Genomic DNA, 23,452 nt, shown 5'->3' with positions numbered 1-23,452 from the left:
GTGAAAACACGTATTAAACACTCTGAAGACGATTTCGGGTTAAAATTTTTCTCTATATTATTTTAGATACGTTTTTGATCATCTATCATCGCACCTCAAGGACCAATTTAATATTTGATTGGAAAATCCAGATGAAATTGACAAGTCATTCCACGGATGCATTGAGCGGACATTGCCATGTATCTGTTTAATTGTCAAAGGTTAAACGTAATGTTTCCTACAGTGATGTTGGCCGAGTGAAGCAACTTGCAAAGCAAGAAACGGGGTGCTACTGAGTAGTTTATGTAGTTCGATGACAACTGACACAGGTCGTGTCGTCGGTTACCAAGGGTACGTTTGATTACGAGATGGTATACGAGAACGACGTAGTGACGTCAATGCAGTATCCCCTGATAATGTACTGTTGACGGCTTTGATCTTTTAGAGAAATATCTCTTAGAAACAATCATATATCTGGAGCAATAAAATAGTCCTATTGTGGTCGTGTCCTTCCAAGCGCAGTGGTATTGTAATTAGTAGGATTATTGCCCTGGGGAAATGCCTTCACATATTCGAGGTGTTATGAAGCACTGTCATATTTGTTTTTAACTGTCTTTCAACATTGTACCTATGACACTTTGTTTATATTATATATTTCAGCTAATGGAGCGCCTGGAGGTCTTTTTATCAGGTAAGAGTCTGTTACGATCTCTTCCCAAATGTATGTGGTGACCGTGCATTCCAGAGTTAACTCCCTTGTATATAATGGGCGTGTCCGTGTAAAAACTTTATACTTTTTCTCTGCAAAACATGCCCGCGTAAGACAGTAAGCTGCAATGGTGAAAAAATACAGATTTAAGAATGAGATTGTTGAAAGCATTATTAACGTTGATTGGTATGAAACTGCCAAATATTTAGGAAAATCGGTATTTGTTACGCATGTCTGTTCAACTCATTCTGGCAAACACTGCAAGTCTGTCCATGTTTGGAACGACCTCGTGCATCTGCGATTCTTTCGTGACACACAGCCACTATAATTATCATGAATTTTGTCATAAAGGTAAATAGGGTCTTCTCCTTTTCCTTCCAGGGAAATTGAAAGTGCCGATGAAAGGGTAAGTCTAAGTGTTCTAAGAACCTGCTTTCATCATTTATACACTTTCCTGTAGGAAGCGTTATTGTATTGGGCAAAATGATATAACCGTTTGTGTGGAAGCAGTGTAATAGTCCGCTGTTTTTGGCATTCTTTTGTATCAGTGCCTTTTTAAATGTCTATCATAAGAATTTGAATAATTGTTGTTTACATATTACGCCTTTTTCAGGTAGGCATTGTATCCTCGGATAACGAACGTCCAAATGGAAGAGTGTATGAATCCAACAGAGGGCGCACTAAAACACGCGACAGACACAGGGCTAAATCTCGAGATAAAAAGTCAAGATCGAGATCTAAGTCACGTGATAGAATTGAAAATCTTAGAAAATCAAAGGCTGATGACAGACGCAGCTCTCGGCGCAGTCATGAATCTGCGACAATCAAGGCGAAGGAAGGCGATATCATCTTGGCCCCGGCGAACAGCCATCCGAATCTCCCAGCTTCGAGGACAGTGTCCGCGCCCATTACAACCGGCCTTGACCTTCACGTGTCAAGGATATCTCACATTAAGGACCCCGACCCTGTACCGGAGCCCCCTCGACCGTCGAACGGTTTGACATCACCTTACACCTCTGACCCACAATCAGAACCACTACGACTGTCCAACGGATCGGCAGTACATCACATTCCTGACCCAGAACCAATTCCTGACCCTGTGCCTCGTCGTGACCCTTCACCTCAGCCAATGAGATACTCCTTTCAAAAAGAGGAAGAACATGAAGAGCCGACGATGTTCGGAAGCAGCAACGCATCTTCGGCATTCAAGGAAACTACCCCGCGAGCTGATTATCTTTATGATTCAACATCTGACTTTCAGCAGCCAGTTGTGACTCCCCGCGAGGACTATGAACATGAGGAGCAAGTTGTCACTTCCGCCTTCAGCTTCATGAACGTTGAGAAAGATGCTTTAAGATCAGAGCCAACTGATATCTACCCAGCCCGACAACCACGACGTCCTCCCACCCCGCCATATGACGGCGAACCTGTCATTGATCCGGAACCAGAAGCCGGCGAAACTGAATACTCCTACACACGAAGAATACCGACGCCACCCGACATGAACCGATCATCTTCGCCGGATGACGATCCGACATACAACCGGTTAAAATTCCGCCCGCCAACTCCCCCACCGGGGATGATACGTCCTGTGAAAGAGGACATTGCAGACGAGGCACCTCAGACGTCACAGAGAGGTTCCATGAGACAGAAGATCATTGGTACCAATGACTCGCCAATGAAGAATGCTCTGATAGAAGAACTGATGAAGCGAAGGCAACAAAGTGGAGATGGCCCCTCCACTCCACCCCCTACTTCGACATTACCGGGTGATTTTTTCCCGGACGATGCCTCAGTTGACAGCTCGGGACGTCGTGCCGTGCAGTTCACCATGTCACCACCAGAGATTATTCCACGAGGCCAAGAGAGCCCCGAATCCCCACCGTTTCATGGCGCAAATTCACCGTTTGAATCAGTGCCAGCCCCACCTCCACCACCACCACCACCGCCACCACCCCCACCACCGCCACCATCAACCAAGCTTTGATGTCCAGGCGTAGCTGGATACCACTTCAGATAGTGATACACAACACCCACGGGTTCTGCTGCACAGTACCCGTCTTTGCCAAAACAATCAAAAGTATTTGTGTACAGTGTGGAGAGCGTGTCCTTTCTACGGATGAAGTGCCTTGTAATATGCCATCGGTTTATGTCCGTACATAGTAATATGTTGACATCGGACGGTGGAACAGGATATTAACACAGATGTCGGTATCATAAACTATGACATGATCATTTAACATTAAAGAATATCATGTGACACACTCTTCACATTGATCACACTTTCCACCTTATGCCAACATCACGTGACAACGGATATCTGTCAAGGTCACTTAACGTGAGGACAAGACCACGTGACTACCACGTTCTCCGTAACGTACAGAAAATATACACCACAAGGGCACTGTTCTACGTATATAAAATATATTTACATATCAAAATTTACATTTCTAATGTCTATAATGGGATGGTCTGTAAAATCACTTTCATGAAACTGAATTGAATTCAAACACCCATTCTATAAACTTTACACACGATATGTATTAATTAAGCATGTGCCCAAATGACGATGAACAAGATATTTTTTCGACTGAAATGTAATTCATACAGAAAGTGAAAGTTACTTGTCATTCTTGTGTATGAACAACGTGCGGGGTAAATTGTCTATTAAAAGAATTCATACCAGTGTACGTGTTAGTAGTTGTCCGTGCGTTATGGTCAATGCCATCTATATTATGAGAAAGGACCTCGCGATTCTTTTAATATGGAAGACTTTGCTGGCTCTTAACTGTTTTTGAGTAGTATACATCCAGGTGTCCTCGGTATATCTCGAAACGCCCTCTATGTCAGCATCGGGCAGATTGTAACTTAATGGAAACTATACTGACAAAATGATACATAGTAATATCACTAATCAAATAATATTACTTTGTTATTTATGCGACGAAATTAACGCGATGCAAATAATCATTTCATTGTATGCAACACATCCATGCTGTTAAACAGGCCGTACACAGTTTCTTCATGTTTGTTTTATTTTGTTGTTTATATTTTTATCTAGACTCATTTCCCTTAACCATGTAGTTTGCTCAAAGTAAATCATACTCCCTGGACAGGTTGCAGGATTGAATGGGCGAATGTAGACAGTGTCTCAAAATGTGTCCTTCGCCTTACCGTCCCAAGAGATTTTATAATGTGCTGTTGAAACACACATGGATTTCGATTTCAGTTAAAAACGGTACAGTGCGCCGAGACTTGCAGCTGTGTCCCTTCTCTGTCAGACCCGTGAGGCGTGCGTTCGAATCCAGGATTCGCTCTATTGTGAGTGAGTGAGTTAAATTTTATTGCCACTTAGGCAATATTTCGGGCATGTCGTGGCTTAAAGGGACCATATTGAAATAGTTAAAAATTTGCCCTGTTACGATTCTTGTGGGTCCTCGTCGGTTTCGTTGAAGTGCTAACCGTATACTTTCACTCCATACAAAACTGTGATATACTACTCTGCTCTTCATTGGGTATCATTATATCTCCATATGCAAAACTGATTTTCCATAATATTTCAAATGTATAGTCAACTCGACTGACATGTTTCCCTCTGAAACGTTGGGTAGTATATTATTCAAAGCGACGTTAAAGATATCGTTTTGAGTGCCACGTTACATGTTTTCGTTGTTCCATAGTTAATGTGGCAAGTCTACGTAAATCAGGGGAGGCAGGTGTCATTGAAAACAAGTCTGCAAAAAATGGGTGAATCAACAATGTACGTATTATTACCATAGTTCCATCATTTCTGAAAGTCATCTTATTACAATTTGATACGAAACGGTTGAAAAATGCAATCATTTAGCATCAGTGGCAATAAATTGTTTTCAGCTGTTCAAAACGGCGATGTTGTTTCCATGTAATTGTATGATGTATAGAAAGATGTAGAGTTATTGTATGATATCATATTGTAATATAACGAATTATATATATGGAGATATGGCTGTTGTCAGATTATGTGTGATATATAATTTTATACAAATAAATGCATAAAAACAGGTTATATTGTGTCGTTGTGTTCTGTTGAAAATAGAAAGAGTACAGTATTGATAAACATTTTAGAGCCGTCCTCGGGTGACAGAACAAACACATAGAAATGGGTTAGCTCTGGTATATAAAAATACTAAAAATACTTGACTCATTCCGTAACAAGGTGCACGTTACGGGAAAAGGCGAATGAACAGCTCTACCTATCTCTAATTCACCGATGCGCTCTCTCGGTGTGACCTGATAAACTTGATGCAACATGACAAGGCGCCATAGTTGAAGAATGGAATTAGAAGTATATGTCTGTTCGAGCCCTGAGAAGCCCCCCTAAATGTTCAAGCCATGCATATTCGTCATTATCATAAATATCCAGACCGCACGGAGGTGCGATACGACTGTTATCTGATAACGTTTAAATAAAAGATGGTATCACATTTTGTGTAAAACCAAGCATCACTGTAACTTGTATGCTTTCATAAACGCAGGACGCGTTATCAAATAACATAATGTACAGATAACCTGCTTCATAGTACATTCACGGGATGACTTAGTGGGACGGCGGCTTGTCGATAGAGGACGGTGTTTGTACACTAACAGTTGTTTGTTGCACCAGAAATGGGCTTCAGACATTGTCCATGTGGGGTATCGAACTCGGGCCTTTAGCGTGACGAGAGAGCGCTTTATCCATTAGACTACCCCGCCGTCCTCGAATTTTCTAATCCGTCTTCTTGAACATTCCGAACATAACCAGTATGTTTCCAGACTTTTGTAAAATCCTGGCAGTAATTGTTCAGACCAACTTGTGCCACATGCAGTTGGATAATGATGTAACGTAATACAGTGTAATGCAATATAGTAGGTAAGATATCAAACGGGTTCTATAGCACAGGCTAAAAAGATAAGGTGTGACAAGAATTCAGGGTACAGATTATTTTGATTGGAGATAAAATCATGCTTGAAGGTACTGCATGGCTAATAAAGGTTAGAGAAGTAAACGCTGTGCGTCCAACGTCTGGGTATGTCTTCAACACCTGCCATTTTTAATCTAAATTGGTTCTATGGACAGCGAGCTTACCAGTGCACACATTTTAGTAAAATTCCGGGGCAACCATTACATGAATTTTGACAACTATTGAGATCACTGTCAAGAGAAATACCAATTATCATAGAGAAATAGCGTAGTGCCGGAGTTCTGACAGGGAGTAGCCTGCAGAAGACATCACAGTTGTATTGTTTTGTCTTCCCGTATGGGTGATCATGTCACAACATTCAGCTTTATCCACTAACACATCACTAATATATCTGACTACGTATACCTCAAACTCGTGTACGCTAAGAGTCTTGGTTGATGCGCGTTCACAGAGTTTTTACACAATATGAGCCCCTTTTTGCTAAATGAATTCTGTTTTATCTTGTTTTTATATACCATATCATATCAAATGGAACACCGTAAACATTGTGCCTTTTGCACTAGTTTAGGGCCGATTCTGATCTTACCCGATAAACCTCTCTGTTATTAAGACCAAGCAGGCCATATGGGGAAGGGGATCCACAGAAGCGCCTGTTAAATATCCATAATCAAGGATTATCATTGACCATGCAGTTACTTGATATTTGGCAACATTTCTCGTGTTCAGAGGAGTGATAGGTAAATACATAGTATTTGGAAAGGAATTATCCAAACATTGCTGTCTGTTTATGTATCACTTTACGATGCCGCAAAGGAGTCACGGAATTATGCTAATTATATTCAGAGCAGTCTCACTAAAGACACTTGAACACGTATTAAGTCGGTCAGGGATTTATCTCGAATTAAATATGTAGTATCTCAAGCGTGGTTTGAATTATACCCGCAGATGTCAGTAAAACGTTGAATAAAATTAGTATATTTATATTTTCGCCTCACCATGCACTCGGATATTAATGCCTTGTGAGAGCTCACGGACGTGAACAATCGACTGCAATGCCGTTATAGCTCTGTTCTAGTTTTACGCCTTCTCTGAAGTTGTTGAACAAAAGGACGGGTACCGAGTGCATTGTCATAAATATAAAATATAAAAGTAAGGCTGCTTATTTGACATTTTTTTCAAATAAGGAAAGCAATCCACGAGAGGCTCAGTGACCCTGCTCCTACGTCATAACCGCTATGACATATCTTACTGGTTTCTGTAGTCCATTGTATGGAAATATAGTTGTGCTATTGATTCTAGCATACTGTGTCATTGCAGTGTCAGTAGATTGACCATGGTGGTGCGTGTTTGTGTAGCAGGTGCCATATCGTCAGGGTTATTTTGGTATAACACACCGTTAGGATATGCTTACACATGATTCACAATCATGAAACAAACATCTCACACATTGCAACTAGTTCTTCCTCATCTGTTTCGACAGGCAAACGAAATTGCCTTTTCTGTCTGGAATGTCCAAAAGGGTCAGAGTTTAAAGTAGGGATCCCGTGTATTATCCATTTCAACACACAGTCGACAGTAATAATATGTTAAGGCATTATAACTTAAAACTCCCCCACTAACATTAACACTATCTATATGAATGTTCAGGAAATAACGGTTGTCTGATTAATACACTATGTATTCCAATTAAGACGAGTCCTTGTACGTGACTATACTGAATACACCGTTTAGTTGTCAGATTTCCACTTTGATAACATGATAACGCACTGTCTCAAACCAAGGAAGCGTATCTACAATCACATGGAAGCCACATTATGTAGTGCTGCTTTTGTTCTCCCGTACACACGCATGTACATTCTTCACTGGAACTATATTTTACTGGGTCAGAAACTAGACACACGTGGTAACTATTTTTGCTTCTTAATTTAGCTTTGTGATTTTTCTTAACATACGATAGCGGTTTGAGGGTGATAAATTTATGACAGACGACACAAAGTTTCAACTTTTGTTATCATTAAATGTCACACTGTCTCCAAGGTGGCTGCAACATCTATGTAAGTAAGCACAGAGGGCACATTGGGCACATTACGCTATAACCAGTATACACAATTAATACTTAACATGCTCTAACAAATTTAACAAATCTGGAATAATGGCGGACTGTTACAATTCGACTGTCGTCATCTCTTGTCGTCCCTCCTGTAAAGCATTGCATCGCAGTAACACAGGAATCGTCTGAACGCTGGTGGCCTCTTCAAGGTCGCATGTAAATCATGGCATGCGCGTGTTCAGGCGGAAGCGGAAATAGAAAACCATCGTCGCAGCTGTTGATAGACGGGTCATTTCCAAGCACAATGAGCGTTGTCTTCCTTAGCAGTCATCGTGCTGTCGCTGTACATATCGATGTTGCAGTAGCGATATTTATGCACCATCCGAATCCTCATTATCTGCAAAATGAAATCAGATTAATTTCATCTATACCCGGTACATACATATCCAGATTGGTATTGTATGAATTCAGCCTTATTGTTATTACAAATTGATATTAATTTCATTTAGATTGGAATATGCGAGATGACACTATATGTAATGTAAATTCATGTCATGCATATTGTATCCATTTGAATCGATCAAGGTACCGTATTAAGATTCCATCACGTATTCATATATGTAACAAGCGATGAAAGTTGAGCGAGGCGGTATTTGTTATAAGCAAACACACTTTCAACTAACAAGAATGTTAAAGGTTTGTCGCCCGGCTTAAACTTACTATCTGACAATGCCAGACTTTCTACTTGTAGCTGTAGGTTTTGTTACTGATAGGACATAATAAACTCGCATAATTCGAATTTAGTTGGTGCATGAAGAGAATGCTTGGAGTCAGTTAGTGAGGCTGGTTCACACACAACCTTAACACCTTATATTCCGCAAGCTGATTTTAGAGGGAAGTCACAGGTAACGGATGTCTCTCACTAAGGTGACATTGCAAGTCATCGGTCCGCTTTTGAGCCAAACAGACTATAATGTCATTGCATGTGTCCATATGAACTTTGTTTTTAAGAAAATTAACTTCTGTTATGTTGAATATAGTACCCTTGATCAGATCGATTGGCAGGCATAGTTAAATCAACAGAGTAAAGGCAACATCATGACCATCTCATTGACTTAAACTCAATACAAAGGAATTTCAATTTCAATTCGACAACAATGTGTCTGGTATATCTGGTACACTGTGGGGCTGCATGGCACCTATTCTGTAATTTTACACCACACTTGTGAAAATATTGAAATCTCGCAAATCATGTGCACAAAAATTTGTACTGTATCACTTTGATTTTGAATCGAGCGTAGTGCTGCCATTAGTTGTTTTCCAGTGGGGATAGTACGTTTACTCGTTCACTATGTACCAACTAGCAACGTGTCCGGTAAAACATTTGGCTTAAATCGGGTATATAACGTGCTTGGTGTGGAAATGGAACTGGAAATTCATATTTCGTTGTAATGTTATTATTAGAACGAAATATGAATACCTGAATATATGAGCATCGCCAAACCGTTCCCCATGGTATATATTTATGCATTACTTATTTATCCCGGTACGTATAACCATATACATGCAAGGAAGGAAGTGGAATTATCTCGGTATTTCAGACCCCTCCATATTGCCACGGCTCAACAGGCACTCTGTGTATGCCAGTAACATGTTCCGTCTGTCATATATCCCAGAGAGATGCACTTCGTTAACCTGAAAAGGGTTGTGTCTGCGGATGTGTGTGAGTGTGCGTGCGTGCGTAGTTATGTGAGAGAGACCCCCTATAGCTACCATCATGGATGCACTGCTTGTGGTTAAGGACAGACCCGAAAGTAATAGTATACGTTGGATACCGGTGAATGGAACCATCCTGGTTACGAAACCCTCAGCGCTACAACCCATGACAGCGTAATCCTGTGTACAGTTGCCTCGCTTTAAATTATCATGCAAGGTTCCATTGACGAGTTTAAATCCCAGACACGCCCTGATTTAAATGCTTTGCTTTATCAGTATGTGATTTACCAAGTTACAGTTTACATAATGAACTGTTAAACCATCTACTCACAAAGTGACCTATTCGTCTACTTTCAACGATCAGGGACATCCTATAGCTGGAACGTGTATATTTCATGTTTACATTATCGAAAGACATGACATGTCAATCAGTCTCTAAGCTGTCAAAACATCTGTCGACTAGTACTGTCCTGAAGCTGAAATCGCGAAGTGGTGTTATCGTCAGTCAGATGGAACACCCACATATATGTGTTACACAATACTGCCTCTGGTAGGCTGTATTACACACAGTTAAGTGGCATTAGGCAATATTTTTAGCTTTCACTCTGTGATTGACGTCTTACTGTAAAGCTACCGTGAAACAAGCTCGGCTTTGCCAATGCTCGTACGTGTACTTGTGGCAACCCGTTCTGTCTAGTGCGTTTGGATGATATTACTCTTTTAGACGGTGGAGTTAATTAAGGCTCAAAAGAAAACACACATGATCAACAAACAGTTATCACATCACTGTTTAAAGTGTTATTCAGAGCCACCCCAAGCCTTTCTAGCTGACAGTCTTTAAGATCTCACATCCATCGCCACAAGAACCTTTCTGGTTCAGCGTTAAACAGAGCTAGGTTATCATGAGCGATGCTGTATCAGGTACATCTTTTTTCAGTTGGCGGAGGCTTTGGAACCCATTGCGATGATACTTAGTTCACTGTCCACGTATCTGTGATTCTGTGAAATGTACTCTGTCTTGGGTAATGCTTGCTTAGCTATCGATATGACACTCAGTCAATCTTCGGACAATCATTGCCATATTGTACCTCGCAAGTTCCACCAAGGTAAAGAGAGACGACCAAACGGTTTAACCACCAAGCTACTCTGGTTAATCTGTCATGGTAAAACAGAAGAGGGTATACACACTATCCCAATCTCCCATAGTTCTTTCCCACAATACACACGTGGGAAACATGTACAGATCATATTTCTGTAAGGAAAAACAGACAAAAACTCTCAAGTAATTTGATTTCTCTGGTTTGATTGGTTCAGTCATTGGTTTCAACAAACGTCAGTGTTGAATGATTGAACAACGCTTATACGGGCTTTCAGTCTTTCAGTATCAGGTTTTAATCAAAGAATGTAAACAAGGTATTATCCAAAACTGTGTTCCGTTGGAGATATTGATTGTGTGAATTCCAACGTTATCACCTAACACGGTGATATATTTGCCTGATATGGACCTTTTTCGCCACCCCGATATGGGCAGCATTGGCATGATCATATCTAGTCCCGGGCAAAGTATTGATATCTTCCCCGTCAATTTTGTACACGACGTCACGGAACGTTAATGAATCGAATGGCATCACACCATGAATGACGTCATAGAGATGACTTCAATTAGATCATCCTTTGATCATGGTCGGGGAAAAGATATTGCGGACTATGAGTTGACCGCTTACATTGCCGATCCTAAATCGTCCTCGGTCAGATATCTCGTGATGATATCAGGCACGATATGAAAAATGAAGTGTAATAATCTGTACATATATCCTAGGAAGACTTTGTACAATGCCCTGGAATCACCAATTATATGGGATCGCAATGCTATGACGTCAGAAACCTGATGACATCACAATGCTATGATGTCAAAAACCTGATGACATCACAATGCTATGACGTCAAAAACTTGACGCCACAATCCCATGGCATCGCTGCAGTGCAAGGCTAATGGCAGTACCGTGCCAGTGAAAACAAATGAAGAATGATAAACAGCATCTCACCCTCGTGTCCTCTGATATCAAATATGTCTACACTGGCTGATGAACGTAAAATCTTTAGGATATTTGCAACTTTATCAACTCGTTTTGATATAACTGATATCAGAAGACAGTTGGTGCGAGACTCCAAATACCCACAACAGGCACTGTGGTCTTAAGATACAAATGTGCATATTCTTGTTAACCTTAAACAAACCTGCCTGTTTCTAATTGCATATACGTATTATTAACAATAAAGGACATTTTTGTACTAGTATATCTGAATACATTGTAAACATGACTACGGGTCATTCTACAAAATATACCCAAGCAAGAAAGTACCCGATTCCACCACGCGGACAATCCGCACAATACTGCCGTGGTGCATCACTAACAATAAATATCATTGTTAGCAAGAGATGAATAACGACAATGTCTCGGCACCCATATATTACACGAACTGAGAACACAAACATGTATACACTGAATCTTTGTGCTGGGCAAGATGCATCAAGCATAACCATATGAAGGACATTTTCCAATGTCAGATTGCCGGAGAGGCAGACACAAGACAGTAGTGTGCTCCAATGCGGTAACAGAGTAACATATGAATACAAGAATGGGAATTTGTATCAAGTCGCCAGAAAGTCGCCATTGTATTTTTTACACATGATAAGTAAGCTGTGAAGTACCTTAGTTAATAGTTCCAGTGAAGTGGGACAACTGATTTGTGTACAGAACAGCGGAGCTTATGTCCTTTTCTCCCACACGTTAATGATTCTTTACGTATGCCGGACAAGGACTAGCGAACAGCACAGATGATAAGCGTGTCTTAGGTTTTACGTATAGAATCGTGTTTGGTAGACTATGCGCAATTCCATTCTCGACCATGGCTGAGTAGATTTAGTATTTCATGTGGGGACTGTTTAGTTTTATACGACATTTACAGGCCGTCGTCGCATGAATACTGTTGTATGGCGTTAGGCACTAAGTACATGTATTTATCTTTTAGGCAAATTTGATGAGTGGTGGGTGCAGTAGGGCAGAACATGGTTGCATGTCTCGTGAACATCTGGTGTCATCACTGAATGTCAGTGGTCACTGCTCCAAACGGATATACTGTTTCTGAGTCTAGATTTACACTGACCAAAAGTATATGGAGCAATATGAAACAGTTTATTGTTATGGACAGTAGAAAACTGCAAAACTGGTGTCATAAAACTGGTAATTCAACATTCCTCAAACTCAGTGATGCCTGTAGTATGTGCTTTACATGTCCTTAGATACATACAGGTGGTACGAGGCACGTATTCCAAACATATATTCATCTTCTAGCAAGTCGAACCAAAGTGCGTTCTATCAATGTAGATGTAAAAGACTGGTGCTGTTGGGTTCCGTTACGGTTAAATAAAGGATTTATATATGATATAATATCTAAACAGTCTGAGTATATAAGCTAACACATCCAAATACACGTACAAATTGTGAAATACGATCTTAAAACAATAAGGGCAGGTTTTTCTTGTTAGTATATAAACTCTTGGGAAATAAGGAACCAAGCCCCGCCCCGCCTCCCATCTCCTCTCTTATAAATGTAGCATATGTACGAATTTATTCATTGTACGTTCATGTACGACAAAACAATTCTCTCTCTCCTTTATATGTATATATATATATATATACACACACACACACATACACACACACACACACACACACACACACACACACACAAACACACACGTGGATCGCCTCCTACATGTTTCTGTTGTATCTTCTCCAACACGTGACTCCAAGTAGTTAACACTTAGACGCAGACTATAATTTGACAGTGATTCAAAATATGTGCTTCCTGAACTGGAAGGTCAGAGTAAGGGTTTCAACGTACCCAGAAAGTCTTGAAGTGTTACCCATGACATCATTCCAAGGCTCCCGCCATTTGTCTGGGATGAATGTTGTTCAGTGTTGTGGTGAACAATATAGCAGATGTTAATAAATGCCGTTTGGCATTCAGGTGTGATGATACACGTGCTGGGACATTGATTACATATTGCAACGTTTAAATGGCGTTACGGTATGTAATTCCTTACTGACGTATGCTTCACTCCATGACCATAGGATTCCTTCGCAGCAGGTGCAACCGCAGAATGACTCATTTCATTAAACCGTGATCTAATATTGTTTGTAAATCTATCCTATTCATGGCAACAGCTTAGCAGTCTCTGGCGTATCATATAACCACTCATTTAAACCTTACATCTATAAAACCTTAACCTTGTCCTCACTATCAGACCTAGTCACCCAATTCCATTCAAGTGTTAAATTGTATTCACTCTTGGGGCAGAGATGGGGGTAATAGACAGAAATAGACCTGTGCGCTAGAGAGAATATTGAATGATTCGGCATCAGTAGTACATGTGATGTCAGTTTGCATTACTAGACTCTGCCAATACGCAAACATACGTTTTAACACGGCTTTCTGGAATCAAAGGGCGATAACTCAGTATACCACCGACACCACCTTTCCGAGCAGCCCAGTGTGGACGATGGTGGAGCATGGTGAGTCACGTTTTGAGTCATGGGGGTTAGGATGGAGTTGAATGTCATGGGGAACTGAGGTGATGAGGTTAATAGGTTTGGGTTTGGTTCGAATGGGAGGGGAACTTTGTATTGCGTTTTTATTTTACTTTGTCTTGACGGGTTGGATTACAGTAAGTGGCCATTACCAACAGAGTTCTGTCAGTTGAGGTCAGTACACCTTTTGGGGAGTGAGGCAAGCCGTGTATGTTCCCTGGGTAGAGAGGTAGTCAAGGGTAGGATTGGTTTACATTATGCTTATTACACACGTAGGAGAGGGGTGGGAGTGGAGATAACACCATAGCAGAAACTTGATCTAAAGTGAGACATTCACTGTCATGTCCTCAAAGAATGTTGATCTCATGAGAGACTTTGTTCATTATATGTAATGCATATACATTTAGTCTTATAAGACAAAAAAATATGGGTGTCAGCTTCTTCGTTATCGTATGCACAACATTTCTGGTCTTTTCCTTGTCCCTTCGTCAGGCGAATGACATGCTTGGAGAAATCTATGTTACATTACACCCGTCAGATGTAATTATAAATACAGAATACATTTCGAAATAAGTAAAAGCACCCCACCGCAGAATAGTTCACGTTTCTGTATGAATCGTTCGTTCAGTGGAAGGTTTGACAAGACAACCATTTGTAACCACGTATATCATGGGTTCAGACTGAATTGTACCAAATTGCCATGAGTGGGAATTGTTTTATTCCGCAATACATCCTTTTTATTCAGCAATATTTCTGTGGTATCATGACAGGGGACACCAGCTTAACGCAATATGCCCATGTAGAGGATCGGACTCAGGACGTCGGTCTTGAGAATGAACACTCCAATCACTAGAAAAGCCCATCGCCCAAAATATTTAAGAGAAGAAATGAACCTCTTGAACTTTTTCAAATATCGTCTTGAAGTGCAGATTGAAACAGATCGATTGAATGAGGATATTTGTAACTGGAGTGCCAGATGTTTCTTCCACGAAGGCCGCGCCGTGTATGTCACATACCACAACAACACGGGAGCGCTAAATCTTATCATTTGTGTCGGGCAACACACGTCATACGTAGATACAAGAGACCACACGTAAGACCCGAGAAAAACACCACCAACGTACAACTACGAATATAGCTGGACCGGTACTGATTAGGTCGGATCCTGTGACATACTACCCCAAAACAGAAACACATAAGCGATTTTTATTTTTACAAATCTTTTAATTGCCTTTTGTGTTCAAACAGGTTTCAGTCGTCAAAATATGTAACAAAAGTGTTGCTAACATGATTTTACAAAACTGCATAAGTAAAACTTTACCAGAAAATGTTGATTTTGATGAGAATTCTCACATGAATTAGAAAAGTATCGTCACAACGCAACACAAATCACCTTCCAGTTGAAATTGTGCAGCAAAGAGCATTCACTGACTAGCAATGATAATCCACATTTTTTTTCAGGAATTGGCAATCGTCTTGCATGAATTTCAAGGTCAAATCACTACGTCACGTCTTGACTCTGAGACACGGTACATCACCACTGAAAGAATGCATGTTGGATATTACCAATCTTTTGTTGCCCGGCGTCTGAATGTTAGTCTGAGCAAGATGTCTTGGCTTGCAGCTCGTTGCAACCAAATAGGTATAACAAATGACCGTCCCCGTACAGACAGACCTTTAGTTACCACTGCAGCCCAAGATCGGTACTTCCGGTACTAAGGTTGCGTGATCTTACGCCACGGATGACACCACGACAGCCAGGGTTCCATGGATTTCGAAGGATGTCCGGTCAGACTGTACGTAACAGGCTGAAAGAGATTGGTCTGAGAGCCAGGAAACCTGACGTCGGGGCCGTGTTACGTTGTCACCATCGTCTCCGTTATCTAAAAGTATCCACTTGGTTGTATAGACATTACCCTCTTCTAAACTGGTGTAAAGGTTCATGCACTAAAGTCTATTTGTGGAACGAGTTATACATGTTTGAGATGCAACATTTTCGCAACAGATTTCTCGTCTATGCGTTTCTGTTTTGGGTAGTATACGGTACGGTACTTACCTCCTTGATGGGGATGGGTCAAATCGTTTGTCAATATTGTACAGATGCCAGTTTACCTCAACATGGGCGTCTTTTTGAGTGAGCTGCCTTGGGGGTGACGTGTGGTGGTGAACTGCAGGGTCAATAGGTTGTAAAGAAAATCAATTTTCAAACGTCTCTTCGAGGATCTAATGCTGTAAATCTTTAGGTCTACGGGTACTGTTCCACATCAAAATGATCGATACTGGATTGTATCGAGCAAGGATTGGACTGTTTGTTCAACCCAGGGATACACGACAGGTGAGCCACGTCAACACTCATTACACTCGATTGACACCTAGGACGGATATGCCACTTCGTACATCTGTGTGTATCATATTTCTAACATTACATCTGTTCCAATGTGTCTCCGCATCCAAATGTGGAGAAATTCTGCTCACATAATCATCGAGTAGTCGAGTAATTTTTTCAACGAGTTTGTCATCCGTAAACATGTGTGTGACGTCACGATAGTAAACAATCTCTCATTAAACTGTCTTGATCCTCTTAGACATTCAAGTCTTGGTACTGCTACTACATACGATGATTACCCACTCCCATGCGTTTTGTGGACTTCAGCTTTGTTATATGACTTGTCCTATCGGCGAAATGTGAATAAGACAAGCATGCGTAGTGTGTTTTCATGTGACGTCACCATGTCTCGCTACGACCCAGGGTATGTCTTACAACATTACAAATGAATCCTGGTCACCTGTCTCTGGAAGATCTCCAAAATTCTATTCTTAGTGAACTCCGCAAAGTGAAAGATGACCTCACTTCCCAGATCGTTGATTTAAAAGGTCAAATTACCCTAATCCACTCTAAATGCGACAAACTGAGTCAACTGTAACTGAACTGCAGAAAGAGGTAAATGACGTCAAGTGTAATTTTGAGGTTATGTACACTCAAATGCTGAACGTCTTGCTCGTATGGATGAGGAACTTGATAAATTAGAGGCTTTCAGCCGGTGTGAAAACATTATCTTGTATGACATACCTGAGCAGGAGGGTGAACAGCCAATAGCCTGCAAAAGCGCTAACCTTCAAATCCTGGCAGCCAAGTGACGTCGTGCGTGCGCATCGTCTTGGTAAGAAGCGAGATGGTATAAATAAACCGCGGCCAATTTTGCAAAATTGGCCCTTTCCGGCGATAAGGTCAGCGCGTTGAACGCCAGAGACGTACTCAGAGCCAGTGGTTACGGAATCGCTAATGACTTAACCAAACGTCAACGTCAGCAAATCCAGAGTCTGAAAAATGCTGACCTATTCGGTTTCTTTTAAAATGGTAGCCTTGTTGCCAAACGTCGCATTAAACCCGTTACATCCCGTATGAGTGGAAATTTCTCTCGCCTGGGAGAAAGTGGTATCTGTGGGTTAGAAGCTGGAACCAGCCAATAGGACAATGGTCAAAGCCTGGACCACATTTCACAGGGATCTTCTGCACAGCTCACACATATTTTTGTCTTTTCTGCACTATGTTGGAACATTAATGACCTGACTAGTAAACTAGGTAATAATGATTTTAAAGGCTATTTCAGCAACTTCACGATAGTTTGTCTTCTCGAGACCTTTGTCAGTACACTAGTAAACCCACAGTGGCTTGATGACTACGATATTTATTACAGTCCAGCTGTAAAGCTGTCGGAACATGGTCGCTTGTCTGGTGGCATTTGTGTCTGTATCCATCAGTCACCCTCTCGATTTATCAAAATAATCAACACGAATGTTGACAATTTACTTTGCATAAAATTTAAGAAAGAAGCGTTTTCACTTAATAGGGACATAGCTTTTTTGTGCACATATATCCCACCAGACGGGTCGTCATATTACATTATATCATTCAGAAATGTTTATGTCGATGCAAATCTAAATTGTATGCTGCATTTGTTGAGTTTAAGAAGGCGTTCGACTCAGTTGATCGTTCCAAACCATGGTTGTCTTAGAAATGCTGGCCTGGGAGGCAAACTGTACACCATGCTTACATCATTGTACTCAAATATCAAATCGTGTGTACGCAGTCAAGATGGTTTATCTGATTTCTTTGATTGCCCAATCGGTTTAAGGCAAGGATGTATTATGAGCCCTATCCTGTTCTCTTTCTTCATTAACGAGTTATGTAATGATATTTCGCTGCAAAGTAAGCATGGCGTCCAGTTATTTCCTGACATTATCGAAATATTTATGTTACTTTTCGCAGATGGTGTAATTCTAGTATCTACCGCAATTATTGGGTTACAAAACCAATTAAATATACTAAAAAGATATTCTTCAGAATGGTCGCTATCAGTAAATCTTGAAAAGACTACTATTGTTGTATTTAGAAGAGGTGGTCCCCTCTCTTCGAAGGAAAAGTGGTGTTTTAATTCTAAACCCGCTAATGTCGTAAATCATTACAATTACCTTGGTGTACAAACTTTTCTTTACCATGAATTGGACACATCGTGCCGCAGATTTAGCTCTAAGAACTAAGAAAGTACTGTTATACCTCATGTCCGTCCATAACAACGTTAGCTTCCTTATCCACAACGTGTTCTTCAAATTACTTGATGTACAAATTCAGTCTATTCTTTTGCCTCCCGAAAATTTCCTACAATATGCTTCTACATTTAGATAATCACGGCAAAGAAACTTGGGCGTCCCATATAAGGAACCTTCATTGTTCCAAAGGGTTTGGTATTGTCTGGTTAAACCAATCCGTATGTAATGTGAGTGTTTTCCTGAACCGGTTTAGAGATCGCTGTATATATATTTTTCAACAAGAATGGCACTCGACGGTAGAAGAAAGCTCTCGTTTTGTTACAGACAGTTTAAATTCCTTTTAGAACCAGAAAGATACTTATCCCTTGTGACTACAAAGAATCTGAGACTGCTACTTGTAAAGTTTAGATTGGGGCTATTAGATCTAGCTATTAGATCCATTGACAGAAATGACAGATTATGTCCATTTTGTAAAAACTTCATTGAAGACGAATTACATTTTCTTGTTGAATGTCCAGTCTATGACAAAATCCATTCTGATTATCTCTGCAATTTTATTACGAACAGAAGTAATAATTCAACATTTTACAAAATTGTTTCCTCATGCGATGTCTCCATTTTAAAAAGATTGTCACTGTATGTTCATCATGCTATTAAGTTAAGAGAACAATTGTTATCCTCTTGAATGTAAACTTCCTTTGTAACCGTTGCACATTGTATATGGGCCGGTGGCCTCACATACAAATAAACATATTTTGACTTGACACAAAGCACTACGTTGATCGAAAGTCACTAAGGTAACATCAGTGCAGTGTTAAAGAATGGAAGTTAAGACTACCCTTAATAAAGGTTTCTTTGGTGACAGCCACGGAGATGGGTAATATGATGCCGTCCAAACCAGCCCTGTGTCTGGTCAAGGATAACGTGGAAGTTTTCACATAAAGACATGTATCAAATATGAAATTGTGAATTTGAACTTGAAACAAGTATTCTTGTGAGCAAGAATATGCATCCGCTAGTTTGTAAAAATAGCTTAGTCCTAAAAAATTGTATTGAAATATCATAATCATGATTGTTGTTGATTTAGGATTACTTGTGCAGGTTGCCATCTAGTTTTGGAACTATTTTGATCTACGTCAATCCGGGTTTCAGCATACACATAACATAAAGGCCATTGGTCCGGGTTATGAAACGCTACAGTATAGCCCACGGGAGACGGGGCAAGATACTGATCTCAAGTAACACAAACATTTCGTCGTAAAGGCTCCACGTCAAACAAGAAAGTTTAGTAGGACAAGCAATACCGAGAAAAGTTGTTGCTGTAAATCAACTGAGACAGGAGGGGTGTGGCTTTTGGGTCACAACACGTGTACAACGTACAGGCGGCGACAACGGGGCAAGTGGACATGACATGTTATCCAATAATCCCGGACAGGGGCGAGTTATGTCCACAGCAACAGCCACATGCCATGTAATAAAGTGGTCACTCATGCGTTATGACCCTACAGTGATATATGTCCAGTGGGAAGAGGACTGACCGTTCAGACGGCGCCACGATTGATGCTTATAACCACACTGGCAGATGTTAGTGACGCTTCCTTGTAGAATAGAACCGCTTTCATCCTTGCAGAGTAGAAGATCAGTCAGAACGGAAGATCGGTTGGTCGAATAGCGGACAGTATAAAGGTGATATTTTATATTACCCTGGCTGGCGCTAGCATGAGAATAAAACATGAACTTTTGGGTCCGTAGGTAGTACATTGTGTCTGAGTTGGGCTGGTCGACAGGCTGGCACTAAAAACCCGACGTTACTCAGAACTAATACAAACAGCCACATACTCGAACGCACACGCATGCTGCACTTCTTTTCATTGATAAAAGCAAAACCTAGACCGGGGAATGCTAATGGACATGCTGTTTCGGGGAGCACAGTACCGTGGGCCACCGCCGAGATCCGTCAGCCAGAGTCCAAGGTACGCCCTGATAACTGTTAGTGGTTTATAAACACTACACCCATGTTCATCGGTTTCTTGAACACTGGACACTGGACACTCAATGCTTTCTTCAAGCATATAAAATTTGGACACCTTGAACATATGCCGTTGCATCACAAATTACCTCATCTTAAATACACCTCTAGTCTGGGTTGTAGAGTATACGTGGACCATCGGTATCACAGACTCGTTTCAACACCAAATATCCCTTTTACCAAAAGTTTTTATAAGATGTGAATTTCGTGAATAGATATCCGCATCTTATTTACATCATTGTAAGGTATGTCCACATTTAGTTCGGCTGTGTGTTTTCTTAACCTTAACCGACTTTATAATAAAGAATGTGGTCTTGACTGGATTACCAGTCTTTTGTATAAGTAGGATCACGGTGCTCTAGCTCAACCTCCTTAAACTGGTTCTCATCAACGCACACTCCACACAGTCCCTTCAGTTGACAAGAAAGGGGCTGAATTTTTCTGTGTTTTTCTATAATCGTTTTCCAATGTTGAAAAGAACCGCGGGAACCGAATCCCAAGAAATGAATGAATGCATGAACTTAATTTTACGCCGCATGCAGCAATATTCCAGTTATATGGCAGCGGTCTTGACCAGACAACCCAGTGATCAACAGCATAAGCATCGATCTGCGCAACTGGGGACCGATGACATGTATCAACCAAGTCAGCGAGCCTGACCATCCGATCCTGTTAGTCGCCTCTTACGACAATCATAGTAGCCTTTTATGTCAGCCATGGGTTGCTGAAGGCCTATTCTACCCCGGACCTTCATGAGTTCCCAAGAAATGAGAACATGATAGACAGATAGCTAGATAGATAGACAGATAAATAGACAGACAGATAGATAGATAGACAGTTAGATAGATAGATAGACAGACAGACAGACAGACAGACAGTTAGTTAGATAGATAGATAGATAGATAGATAGATAGATAGAGAACATGATGGATAGATGGATGGATGGCGTGAAGGACTGTTGTACATGGAGATGCTCAAGATGAGTGGCATCTGTACGTTTTGGGTGCAGTGATGCTTTAGGTTGTCGGCCAAGCGTGAAGGGATAATGTACGGACTACTACTGTTGGTCGCAGGCCTAGGGTGAAAACGAGTGTAGGGCGCTCCCGTGGTGTGTTGGGCTACCGTAGGTTGCTGGTCTAGTGTGAAGAGCTACCGTAGGTTGCAGGCTTAGGCTACTGTAATTCATAATCAGTTTGGAAACAATGCGATGTCCGATAAGCACAAACAACAGCTCTAATCTTTCATTTGTAATGATGGTGTGCTAAACAGATATCCCGGAAATAAATAGCAGGTAGAATCGTGCCCTTGCAGACGCATTATCAAGGGTGGCAGACCAACAACGATACGTCAGAATTTGCAGGCCTGTCACAATTAACTACTGCAGTCCTATCTAGGCAAAATTAGGTTATAGAAAAAAAGAGTTTTGTTGGGGCAGGAAACACGAACAGAAAATTAACCAATTTACAACCAGACTCCAGTTCTCGTGGGTTTTTTTCGATATGTATTCAGCTAAAGAGTTTAAGCCTAAACATGGTGCATTCAGAAGATTCGTGGTTGCAATGCATTGTGAGGAATAAACCTACAAGCTGTCTACAAATAACCGGCTCTTACACATAGTCCGTGTCTGGCACCGGTTGTGAGGAGAGAATTACTGGACTGTCCTATACCAAGCAAAGGGGGTTATGATTTAGCCATTGACGTATCACGCCTTAACGTCCATTACACGGCATCACGGCACGACGCGTGTGTCGCACTTTAATTATAAACATACACACTCCCAATATACCGGAGTCCCGACGTGAGGTAAGGCTGTGTGTTCTTCCGTTACTCCCTTACAAAGATTACAACGACGGAAATGTACAACAAACAATGCTGTTGGAGAAACATGCACGTACAACTAACACATATCACTTCCTGTCGGCAAGGCTGGCTCCGTCGCTCATGCGCAATGAAGTGATGGAAGAAGGGGTGGGGTTGTTGAGATTATTCTGAACGGCTTTCCTATGACGTCACAGCTAATGACCACGCCACAAACATAGAGGAAAGTATTGCATGATATTATCAACAAACACAAGAGTTTATATAATTACTTCACGGATAATATGGGTTTCGTACACAACGTTGGGATTCCTTTAATCTCTGGTGGCGTAAATACCCTTGTTACAAGCAGTTGTAAATATTCTGAGAGAAAAACATAGGGGATCACATGAAAGCGCAAGTGTTCCCTTATTTTCTTTCAGGGTTCTTCACAGCCTGTGCGAGACGTAACTTGTGAAAAAGAGGAACACTTGTTCTTTCATGTGGTCACTTACTTTTTCCCTCAGTATATTTACAACTGTTTTAACTACCTATCTGCATCCATCCGTCCGTCCGTACATACATACATACATACATACATACATACATACATACATACATACATACATACATACATACATACATACATACATACATACATGTAATGCTAATGTGTGTTAACAAACTTGCTTTTAATTATAACTTTGTAAATTTAGAGATATGGCGTACTTACGCTTAACAAGCGTTGTTTTTCAGATTACATCTTACGTGTAATGTGCAGAGTTCAGTTCTTTTGAGACGAGTAAGGCATCCAACTGACCAGCTCACAGTTAGCCATATAGCCCACTGAGACACCGAGGCTTCAAAAAAACTGAAAGTCTGACAACTGACGGTCTAGACCGTGTACTAGAGGCGGAACAGTGCGCTTTTTCAACGGTACAGAACGTTTTCAGGTAGAAAGGCTTCGCTTCGGTCCGTGTCGGTTTGGTAAATGGGAACTCATTTCCTAGAAATCATTGGTCGTCTAGCACAGACACTCATAGATTTTGACAAACTAATTCGATTTCTAGACATTTTAGAAAAGGT

The 23,452-nt window shown here is 40.9% G+C and overlaps 1 protein-coding gene across 1 annotated transcript in view; it reads left to right on the top strand.

The window, feature by feature from the left end:
* Positions 1-4,733, top strand: part of LOC137285196 (serine/arginine repetitive matrix protein 1-like) — a 29,034-nt gene extending 24,301 nt beyond the window's left edge. The window contains exons 5-7 of the mRNA XM_067817448.1: positions 640-670; positions 1,070-1,094; positions 1,302-4,733. Coding sequence (XP_067673549.1) covers positions 640-670; positions 1,070-1,094; positions 1,302-2,675 — 1,430 coding nt within the window. The 3' untranslated portion in view covers positions 2,676-4,733. The remainder of the gene's footprint in view (positions 1-639; positions 671-1,069; positions 1,095-1,301) is intronic.
* The last annotated feature ends 18,719 nt before the right edge of the window (positions 4,734-23,452 follow it).

Source organism: Haliotis asinina, chromosome 5, assembly GCF_037392515.1.
Source record: "Haliotis asinina isolate JCU_RB_2024 chromosome 5, JCU_Hal_asi_v2, whole genome shotgun sequence".
Classification (NCBI taxonomy): Eukaryota; Metazoa; Mollusca; class Gastropoda; order Lepetellida; family Haliotidae; genus Haliotis; species Haliotis asinina.
The sequence above is the reverse complement of the archived record's forward strand: the minus strand, read 5'-3'. Positions and strand labels throughout refer to the sequence as shown.